This window comes from Anolis carolinensis, chromosome 4 (assembly GCF_035594765.1).
Source record: "Anolis carolinensis isolate JA03-04 chromosome 4, rAnoCar3.1.pri, whole genome shotgun sequence".
NCBI lineage: Eukaryota > Metazoa > Chordata > Lepidosauria > Squamata > Dactyloidae > Anolis > Anolis carolinensis.
The window spans coordinates 61,866,669-61,878,238 of NC_085844.1; the positions used below are offsets into that span (position 1 = coordinate 61,866,669).

The window sequence follows — 11,570 nt, forward strand, 5'->3', positions numbered from 1 at the left end:
ATTTCAGTTTTGGAACAGGGCAGCTGTAAAAAATTTCATAAAAACATGAGGGATAAAAAGGAACAAAAGGCAAAATCCTTCAATGTTGTGGAAATATGATTACTGCAATTTGAAAACTGATTAAATATGGACAATGACTTAAATCCAAGTCGAAACTAAGGTTGCGTATCAGCATTCAAATGGATATACTAAGCCACCAGGTGGAAAAACAGAACTGAATGGCCAGGGAGAGTTAAGAAAAAGAGAGGCACAGCTGGGTGACATCAGGATACAGATATAATGAAAAACCATGATATGACGAAATGACTTAGAAATGCACATACAGTTTATCTGCAGGGCATATGTTCCAAGACACGCACACCATTGTTACCTGAGATCCTATGTTTTGATTATACTTGGGCCAAAAGCATATCATAGAATTTGAGGATCTAGAGAGGCCCAGAGACACTTCAAAGGGGCCACTTGTCCAAAGTAGAAAGGGAGACCTCTCTTGACAAATTTTTGGCAAATAAATGGGAGAAGAATTTGTGCTTCTTGAATTTTAGATGTCATAAATTATTATTTGGTTTGTGTCTAGAAATGCCAATAGGTTTTGCAGACAAGTCATTATTTAATGTTATCATCAAAGGTTTAATTCAGTGTTGTAGCGTGAGCTGTATATTTAAAAGTTTAACTGGGTTCGCTGTGCTAGGGACAGGAAGACATGGGCCCTCTAATGAGTTCTCAACCCTACAATATCATTATTGAGTTTCTGTGATGAAAGCTCTATGGGGTATTCCAACTGGTAGCAACATATCAGAATACTGAGAGATTTTTTTCACCCTTTTATAATGAACCCCTAACAGAGCATTTGCTTCCACCCCACACTGCCTCCATAGCTACTATATACTGGGTCAACATCTTCACTGAGCTACTGACAATAATGCCAAGATTCCTTTCCTGGTGAATCATGGCTAGCTTAGACACTATCAGCAAACAGGAGAAATTAGGATTCTTTGTCCCAACACACATCAATTAATGCATAATTATCCAGTACATCTGTCATTTTGTTGCTCATTAACCCAATGTGGAGATTGTTCTACAATTCTTCATAATCTCTTTTCATCTACATTAACCACTGAAAGAACTATAGCATTGACTGACAGCACCCCACTGAGATAAGCAATAGTAATGTGGAATACAGCTTCTCACTGTTATATCTGTTCAGAGTAGTTTTTCAAATTTTAGCTTTTAGTGTTTTCAGTGTTTTTCTTCTGAAGTCTAATATTATAAATGAGATATTGAGTTTTCATGATTGAAATTAAGTATTCCATTAAAATTACTTTCCTGTACAAGGTTGCATTTGTTTGACTATAACATTTAAACTGCACTAACTGTTATCCCCAGTATTCGCAAATCATTTCAGCTCAACTACTACAGGTTGTTGGAAAGCACTCTTCAGATATCCACAAAGCATGTGCAAAAAAGATGACAACTTTCTTTGGGGCATTTCAAAGTAAGGAAATTCTAATGCTTAATTATATCTTGACTAATTAGAAATACACACTACTATTATACCATTAGGTCTGAAGACAAAGCAAGGGAGTACAGATTGTGTTAGAGATGAAATCTTATATATGTTTATTCAGACATTAAGACATATTAATTTCAGTGGTGCTATTTACTCCAAAATGGGTGCACTTAGCAATTAAACTGAACCTTCTGTATCAGACCACTGGTCTATCAAGATTTGTATTATCCAAGTAGACACAGTCCAGGATTTCTGACTCGAGTCTTTTCCAGATATACCCAGAGCATTTTTTATGCAAACATCAGCTATACCACTAAAGTATATTGCTTTCTGTGTGACCTTAGACTCATAGAAATACTTTCCTCTGTATTTCAACTAGCTATTATTGCATGATACAGAGTATTTAAATTTTGAAACTTGAGTGGCCACTATGAGATTTTCTCAATATTTTTTGCACAGAAGAAAGTGTGTGCAGGCCACGGAGCAGAGACAATTTGAGGACTCAATGTTCTGCATAAAGATTTTTGGTTGCCTCATACTTTAACAGCTTCTTGGTTCTTACACATAAAGTAGTGCTAGTGAAGGGAGTACTGTATGGGAAGTACACAATGCATGCAAAACAGCTATTTCAAGACTAAAGCCTATAGGCACATCTACACTGGTGGCCACCTAGGTCAGTTTCAAACCCAGTACTGAACAAAATGGTTTAACTGTGCAGATATAGGAAATCTTGGAACCAATCTGAGATCAGATGGTGACTATACAAATCACGGGCCACTGATGAACATTAAGGACTTTCTTTCCCACACTTTTGTGAGAGTTTGTTATCTGGCCACCACAGTTTAAAGCTAGATTCAAACTGCATTAAATTGTCAATGTATATGGGGCTTGTGCGAACAACCCAGAACACACATCTAGATCAATGGCTTCTAATCTTCTGGATCTCCCAGAAATCCCAGCCTACTTCACCAACTATCAGGGATTCTAGGAACTATTTTAGTTAAGTTTTGAATAACAAAAAAAAAAACACAACCAAGTTTTTATCTTGCAAATTTCATCTTCCAGATAACATTATCTATATAAGTGCAACACATCTAAGCTTTATTACTAACAGTACTTCATTTATAAACATTTCTAAAGATTAATTTACAAAAGGAAAACTAGCAAGTACCAGTTATCTCGAAAAAGGAAGAACAACAGGATTCCTTCGGGAATTTGTCATCAACGGGATCCAGTTCTGCCATTCTATCTGTACTATTTCAGTTTACCATTCTGTCTTAATAGGACAATCCAAACTAACAAACACAGCCCTTTTACAATAGTTGTAATTGCAGATAGTCAGAAAAAGCACCTTCCATTGTTGCATTCTTGCACGTACAGAGGGAAAAGGAGAGTATCCCTTCCCTTACCTAACCTCTTCTCCACTTCTCTTCATGCTTTCTTATTTTACCCTACAGCTTTACACTGTAGATGATAACTGACTTCTTGCTACTTACTTATGGTGCACACATCATAATGGGTCTCCCTGATACATAATGGAGGCTTTGAGGTATTATTATAGATTACTAAGCTCTCCAAGTCTCTTCATAACCCAGCTGGTACAGGCAATCATAAAATCCTTGTAAAATCTTCCTTTAACAAAAATTCTTAAAGTAGTAGAGCAGAATTTTTCCATTCCAATATTTTCCAAATTTAGTAAGTCTCATCATTTCTGAAATTGGAAACACATTTGTAATTCTTTTCCCCCCAGGTATCATATTATGATAATTCATTGCAAGTAACAACTGAATTGTAATGAATTCCTTTTCCAAATAAGAAATACATTACAATGCTCCTCAATGAAGGGTGATTTCACTACTTTGACAGTACAATAATATATTTTGTTTTACCAGGGGTATGGCCTAACAACAACAGATAAGAAATACAACTTGGTTCAACTACTCGTTCCTGCTGTATCTCTCAAGGGAAATAGTTTAGCTAACACGTACACACATATAGGTAAAATTGAAGAAAATGTATACTAAAACTGTAATTGAGAAGTTTAGAATATGTGTACATATGTGAGAACAAGGGAGACTGAGAATAGGGTAAAGACCCCCGTTTCAGACAGTTTAACCCTTAGGCTGTAATCTATCAAATACTTATTTACCTGGAATAAACCCCATTGAACACAATGGCACATATATCTGAGCTGACATAATATCATTGTTCACTAACTTTTTAAAAAGAAAGTAACAGATCCTACTTGAACTTGGAAATTATGCAGAGCTAGCTCTTGTTGCTCTGTTTGATGAAAGATCGGCAATGAATACCAGGTACTGTAGGCTGTATTTCAGGGAAGTAACTGGCAAAACCACCTCTGAATAGGTCTTCCCTAAGAAAATTAATAGCACTCCATGCATGCAGCCAGGCCGGCCACATGATCTTGGTGATGTCTACGAACAACGCTGGCTATTTGGCTTAGAAATTGAGATAAACCAACCCCCAGAGTTGGACACACCTAGGATTAATGTCAGGGGAAAACCTTTACCTAAAAAAATTATATGAATTTCATAAGTAACGTGAAGATACATATTCATACATGCAGAAAAAGGGAATTTTCATACGCATGTACGCTACTTTATACCAAAGGTGAGAAACTTGACATGTTCAAAGACCAAACTGCTCAATGGGGATACACATATTCTCTCACAGTCATGTAATGAAGACTGAAGTGAGAGTATAGTCAGTGAAGATAATGATGCTTGTTAGAAAAAGACCAGGTAGAAAACACTTTGGAAGATGACTTCTTTACCTGAAAACCCTGGAGGTCTTGACATTTGTTCATGAAGTACCCTAGCAGGGAAACTCTATCACCACATTTCTTTCTATATGTTACATGGTTGTATTTCTTTTTGATGCTTTTAAAATTTAATTCTTCTTTCTTACTGTGCTCCACTTTACCAATCACTATATAATTTTAGTAAGTAATCTCTTCCCATGATATGACCAAAGTACGATAATTTCCGTTTAGTCACCTAGGCTTCTAGGAAGAGTTCAAGCCTTATTTTTGAGTGACATATGCAATTATTTCCTTTTAAATACTATTATTTCTAGTGTATGAAACTTCAGTGACTCCTTTTTTGTGGCTGTTGTTTTTGCAACACTGTGATCCACATATATGCAACCTTGCTCTAACACAAGCGTGGGCAAACTTCGGCCCTCCAGGTGATTTCGACTTCAACTCCAGCTAATAAGTAGGTTGAGATTTCTGGGAGTTGAAGTCCAAAACAGCTGGAGGATTGAAGTTTACCCATGCCTGCTCTAACATGAAGTTTTGAGAAGAGTAATAGAGTGCATTATGTTATTGATATAAAATAAAAGTCAAAGCAAACTAAGTTTTGAATTCAGCAACAGCAGGAATTCAAAGAAATCTTCCAGCAAATACGTATTCTGTCTAATAGGCTGTAATAATACTTATTTTCTCAATGCTGCACAAACATAAAATTTCAATATTTGTCCACAAACAATAAGAGCATTCAGTGCTTTGCTACCAACAAATAAATGGAATACCTATCTATTTTGCAAGAATTATTTTTTCACTCTTACACTGAAACAAGTTTCAACATTGTCCACAACTCTTAAGGAATTTTATCTACTACTAACCACATAACCCAACTTCAGCACTTAACATGACAAAGCAAATCTTTTTCTTGACTCTTGGTGCTTCCCTGACTACATGTTTTAATGTATGAAATATAGAAAAATGTGTATGTGTGTATATACTATATTTAACTCAGCTACAGACCTATTCTGCACTGGACAAACAAAATTATGTTCTCTTTGTTACAATCAAAAGTTTTTCCTATAGAAGTTCACTTGGATAAATGAAATATACAAACTTACTTCAGTAGTATGGATGCATATTTCCTTGTGAAGCACTTTAATATATTGCTTCCATCTACTCAGTTGCTTTCTAAAGCATAAGGAACTAGAGGTCATAATAGTTGCTGCTTATGGAAGCGATAATACTAAATGACAATATTTGAAGAATTTTAAGATCAATTTTACTGTGTACTCTTACTTTTTATACTACAGACAACAGAATCCACTGTTATTCAGTTAGTTTCTATATGCTCTCAATTTATGCTCTCTATAAAGCAATGTAAGATCAACAACTTCAGTGCCCCCCCAAAATACAAAAGACAAAGGTTTTTTAAGATACTTTTAAACTGTAATCACACACAGAAGTACGGGCCGGGCTGTGGCGCAGCTGGCTAGTAACCAGCTGCAATAAATCACTACTGACCGAGAGGTCCTGAGTTCGAAGCCTGGGTCGGGTTAAGCCCCCGACCATTAAATAGCCCGCTTGCTGTTGACCTATGCAGCCCCGAAAGACAGTTATATCTGTCAAGTAGGGAAATTTAGGTACGATTTATGCAGGAGGCTAATTTAACTAACTTACAACATCATAAAACTGCCAGCAAAACACGAGGAAAGGAATGAGGAAGTACAGCCATTAGTAGACAGTGAAACAACAGCTCCCCTGTGGCCGGAATCGTGAAGCTGGAAAAAAATGTTAAATGCCTCTGTGTCTGTCTATATATGTTGTTTGTCTGTTGGCATTGAATGTTTGCCATGTATGTGTTCATTGTAATCCGCCCTGAGTCCCCTTCGGGGTGAGAAGGGCGGAATATAAATACTGTAAATAAATAAAATAAATAAGAAAACCTTGTTGCTTTAAAAGGTTATTTTAAGGAGACTTCTTTATTTTATCTACCTGTTTATATGAGTACCAAAAGTGCAAACAGTAATCTTATCCTTTCATTCCCTGAAGTAAATTCTGTACATTCTCTTTTCTACATGCAAGCAGAAACTCAACTGTTAGTCACAACTTAAATATACAATGAATCAATAGAACTTAGCTATGCGTTGATTTTTCTAGTTCCCTCTAATTTAATGGGTCAACCTCAAATGAGATTAAACCTTTGATTTATGTGATAACAATTCATTCAGTGTTGAACGAGAGACTTTACTGGAAGAAAAAAAATCTATCAAAAAACTCAAAAAACCATAATTTCACTTCTGCAAGAAAATTATTTTAGCATTTTAGAAGAACTAAAAAAGGTCAATATTGGAGCCCTAACTAGAAAACTAGGATTCTATGTCTTCCCCAGGTTCAATTGCAAATTAATTTTATAAGAGATAAAACCCCACATCATGTGTGGACTTTCTTACAGTCCCTTTCCCACTCCATGACACCAAAAAAGCTGCTGAAGAAGATTGGCTACATCTCTAGGACAAGTTTAAGGATGCATGGAGTGAAGGGCAATTACCAGTTCAAACAGATCCAGTAAGATCAAGTGGACGCTAATCCTAAAACCCTTGCAATCAATCTATTACTCCAAGAACTGAGCTACCAAAACGGGTATGTTTTAAAATGAGTGAGATAATGGCTCTAAAACATCATGTAACATACTTGTATTATCCAGGAAATGATCAATGGCATCCCTACAATTGTTATAAGCAAAATAACATCTGCTTTACTTTGTTTTGCAGCTTACATGGGACCTTGAAACCTGATTTTGTCGATATAAATTTGGATCACCACAGCATGTTGTGTATATAGTTTAATTCTCAAATACAGAGAACTAAAGTAAAAAATCAATATCTCCTAACAGACTAGCTTATACAAGCTATTCAGTTTGCTGGCTTTGTCAGTAAGTGTCTTAGGTATGGCCAGCTTAAGGCCCCATCTCAATCCTGAAAGCTTTGAGTACAAATCAGGTCTTTTGATGACCCATTTCCTTCTATTGAAGGGCTAAGACAGCTGCACTACTCCAAGAACATACAGGTCACAAAGTTCAGGATGAAGCATGCAAGAACAAGAAATAAAGTGTTCTCATTTGAAGAACTTTGGCAAAAAGCAGACTTCTACAGGAAGTGAAGCGACTACAGAATTCAAGCACTCCAATAGCTTGTTGAAAAATGCTCCTCTTTGATAAAACTTTCCCACTATAACCCTAATCATCCTGAAAGTAAAGACACTAGAAGTCTTATATCAAGTATCACTTTCTATGGTCAGCAAAAGAAAAGAGACTCAACCTAATGAATTTTAATTGGAGAACAGCTGTAGAGTGGTGAATGCAACAACACTTCATACAAGCATCAAATAACTATTGTCTCTAACCTCACATTCATTGGGAAGACTTTAAAGAAGCCTTTCTCCACCTTCATACCCTGAAGGAATCTTAGCAATAATTTTCAGATCTCAGGCAACTCTTGCATAAAAATTGTTATATGTATAGCTCATTTTTTGGTATTTTTTCCCAGTCATGATCTCTCACAGAACCCTTTTATAAACACTGGCTGAGAAACCCTGCTTTAAAGCTTTGAAAAAGAAATTATATATTACATAGCAGTTCAACCTAAGAGTCCATTAGGGAGCTTTCCTCTCATTTTCACCAGCAAACAGGACAATTAGAAATGAGAGTTGTAACGTCCACATTTGGAAGATACCAGCTTTCACAATGTGACTTGTTCCAGGTAGATATTTGGGATCAAAATTCCCATTAATTACAGCTACCATGGCCAAAAGTCAGGGACGATCGTAGCTCCAATACAAGATACTTCAAGGTGCTAAGGTAAGGGAACGTTGGTATACAGGGCATTATACTACTACTCTGTCATCTCACATCTCCATTAATGAGTTTCTATTTTAATAGAAACCCCTATGCAAAGGTATTTTATATTTAGTTCTTATTTTATTAATGTCTTCATTCCATGAAGTTCTTTTTCTGGAGCTTACTTATGACAGTCTGAACCATCATTAACATCTAGCTAAACTGTCATTACACTTGCTCCCATCTTTTGTGGAAATTGATACCAGAAATTAGTAATACATCATGAACTCATTTATTTATTTGATTTCTATCTTTCCTTTCTCCTTATATAAGACACAAGGCAGCAATGCCTTGGTAGTCTTCAAAACACATTCTATTCAGAAACAAAGGCATACTTCTATCTATGTGTATGAATTTATGATAGGTAAGTTAGTGTCATTCCTCACCTGCCTTACCAAAACCTTTTAAAAATAAACCAAATATGAAGATTCATACTTTAAAAATATGTATAATTCCACAGCACTGCAGACACAAGATCATGTTTGTTCGGAAGAATATATAACATCTATATTTTTGTCTAATGCATAAGACATAATATTTGACGCCAGGAGTGATGGAAATTTTATTCACACAGTGAAATTCTACCCTCCTCTTCATATAGCTTCTGCCTTTTCTATTTTCCCTATTTTGAAAGTGTGGGAAGACAGAGAGAAGGAAAGCCATTCTTCCCCTTTCACTGCAAGAAGCTCTTCCATGCACAGCAGAGGCTAGTTAGAGCCCATCAGTTTCAAAGCCATTGACACATGATCAAGTTTTAACAACGTTTTTTTCATTGAGGAAAGCTATTTAATCTATTTTCATCCCTGTCTAAACACGAATACAGTCTTGCTCAACAATTGTACGAGACCTAACTACATCACTTGCAACAAAACACCACCCAAAACAAAGAAACACACAAAAATCAATTTCCACACAACAATATTAAGCCCAAGTTTGATGTCACAGAAGAGCAGGAAGTACAGCATAATACTATGTGTCTCTCAATATTATGGCACGCTATTATTGAGCAGCTTTCTCCAATGGAAGTAAAGGCAGTCCCCAAGTTACAAACATCCAATTTACTTACAACTCCTAGTTACAAACAAGGGTGAGACAACTGAAAGTGGGAAGAAATCTACCCCTCAGAAGGGAAAGGCACTCATGTAAAAGTTATCATGGGGAAAAGTTATCTCCACTGAAGCTTTATTGTTAATCCTTATTTCCACAACAACCCGTTTTTTTTTTCAAAATCCAATTCTCACAGGGACAAAAAGAGAGGTGAAATCTTCTGAATAGGAGCAAAGACAGCAAAACAAATGTCAGAAGTGTTAAGGTGCTTTGAGTCCCCTTTGGGAAGATAAAGTGAGGTATAAATAAATATAATAACAATAACAATAATCCTGTTGTCAAAGGCTTTCATGGCCGGAATCACTGGGTTGCTGTGAGTTTTCCAGGATGTATGGCCATGTTCCAGAAGCATTCTTTCCTGACATTTCATCTGCATCCTCAGAAATAATGAGGTCTGTTGGAAACTAGTGAAGTGGGGTTTATATATCTGTGGAATGTCCAGGGTGGGAGAGAGAACTCTTGTCTGTTTGAGGCAGGTGTGAATGTTTCAGTTGGCCACCTTGATTAGCATTGAATGGCCTTTCAACTTCAAGGTCTGGCTGCTTACTACCTGAGGGAATCCTTTGTTAGGAGGAGGTATTACCTGGTCCTAATTTATTCGTGTCTGGAATTCCTCTGTTTCCTGAGTGTTCTTTATTTACTGTCCTGATTTTAGAGTTTTTTAAATACTGGTAGCCAGATTTTGTTCATTTTCAGGTCAGACTACACAGAGAAGCCATTGAAATCCACAAGCATGTGGACATTTTCAACAGAAAGGAGGAACCCATGAAAATGAACAAAATATGGCTACCAGAATTTAAAAAACCTCTAAAATCAGGACAGTAAATAAAGAACACTCAGGAAACAGAGGAATTCCGGACATGAATCAACCAGGGCCAGCTAATACCGTCTCCTAACAAAGGATTCCCCCAGGCAGTAAGCAGCCAGACCTTGAAACTGAAAGGCCATTCAACGCTAATCAAGGTGGCCAATTGCAACATTCACACCTGCCTCAAACATACAAGAGTTCTCTCTCCCACCCTGGACATTCCACAGATATATAAACCCCAATTACCTGGTTTCCAACATATTTCACAACCTCTGTGGACACCTACCATAGATGTGGGCAAAACTTCAGGACAGAATGCTTCTGGAAAAATGGCCATAAAGCCTGGAAAACTCACAGCAATTCAGTGATTCTGGCCATGAAAGCCTTCGACAACACAGTGTGGTGAAATCTTCTCAACAGGAGCAAAGGCAGCAAAACAAATGTCAGAGGGGTATTAACCCTTCCATACACTATCCAAAACTACATTGAAAAAAATGTCTGAATTACCAGTCTTGTTTGTAACCCAGGGGCTACCTGCACAGGACAACACCATCCCTATTACTTGACTGTTGCAATAAGCATCTTGCACAAAACGTGACCTAAATCCTATTCTTTAAGACTAGCAGCAGCCTTTGCTGGCAGCACAACCGACCCGTCAAACTCATGGCCTTCCCCATTTCCACTCAGCAGCCTTCACTTGCAGTGGTTCCCAACCTTTGGGCCTCCAGGTGCTTTGGACTTCATGAGTTACCAGTCTTGTTTGTAACCCAGGAGCTGCCTGTATAAAACAACACCATCCCTATTACGTGATTGTTGCCACAAGCATCTTTGCACAAACTTGACCTAAATCCCATTCCTTAAGACTAGTGGCAGCCCTTGCTGGCAGCACAACTGACCCATCAAACTCATGGCCTTCCCCATTTCCATTCAGCAGTCTTCAAGGCAGTGGTTCCCAACGTTTAGGCCTCCAGGTACTTTGGATTTCAGCTCCCACATTTCCTAACAGCTGGTAAGCTGGCTGGGATTTCTGGGAGTTGAAGTCCAAAATACCTGGAGCCCCAAAGGTTGGGAAACAACCTATATCTCATTCCTTAAGACTAGCAGCAGCCCCTGCTGGCAGCATAACCGACCCATCAAACTCATGGCCTTCCCCATTTCCACTCAGCAGCCTTCACTTGAAGTGGTTCCCAACCTGTGGGCTTCCAGGTGTTTGAACTGCAGCTCCCACAGTTCCTAACAGCTGGTAAGAAGGCTGGGATTTCTGGGAGTTGTAGGCCAAAACACCTGGGGACCCACAGGTTGAGAACCACTGTTATACATAAAGCCAGGCCTGTGCCTGAGTGAAGGCGCGGCTTAAAAGCATGGCTGCTTCCTCCCACAATGCAACCTGGGCCTCCATCCCGCGGAGGCAATGTCAAGCCCATCTAAACCTGGCTTAGAAGAGGCACGAAGCCGCCACAGCCAGGCCGGGCTCCCCTCTTCT

The 11,570-nt window shown here is 37.9% G+C and overlaps 1 protein-coding gene across 5 annotated transcripts in view; it reads right to left on the reverse strand.

The window, feature by feature from the left end:
- The window catches only part of ppp4r1 (protein phosphatase 4 regulatory subunit 1), a 42,702-nt gene that overhangs the window by 30,220 nt on the left and 912 nt on the right, over window positions 1-11,570 (reverse strand). Inside the window, exon 1 of one of the 5 annotated variants that reach the window (XM_062980520.1) lies at window positions 11,280-11,526. The exons of 1 other annotated variant lie outside the window; for it this stretch is intronic. In XM_062980520.1, the coding sequence (XP_062836590.1) occupies window positions 11,280-11,511 (232 nt within the window). In that variant the 5' untranslated portion in view covers window positions 11,512-11,526. Of the gene's footprint in view, window positions 1-2,681; window positions 2,838-2,861; window positions 3,006-10,983; window positions 11,024-11,279; window positions 11,527-11,570 lie in introns of those variants that run through there. 3 more of the 5 variants (XM_008118183.3, XM_062980522.1, XM_062980521.1) reach the window with 3 other exon arrangements.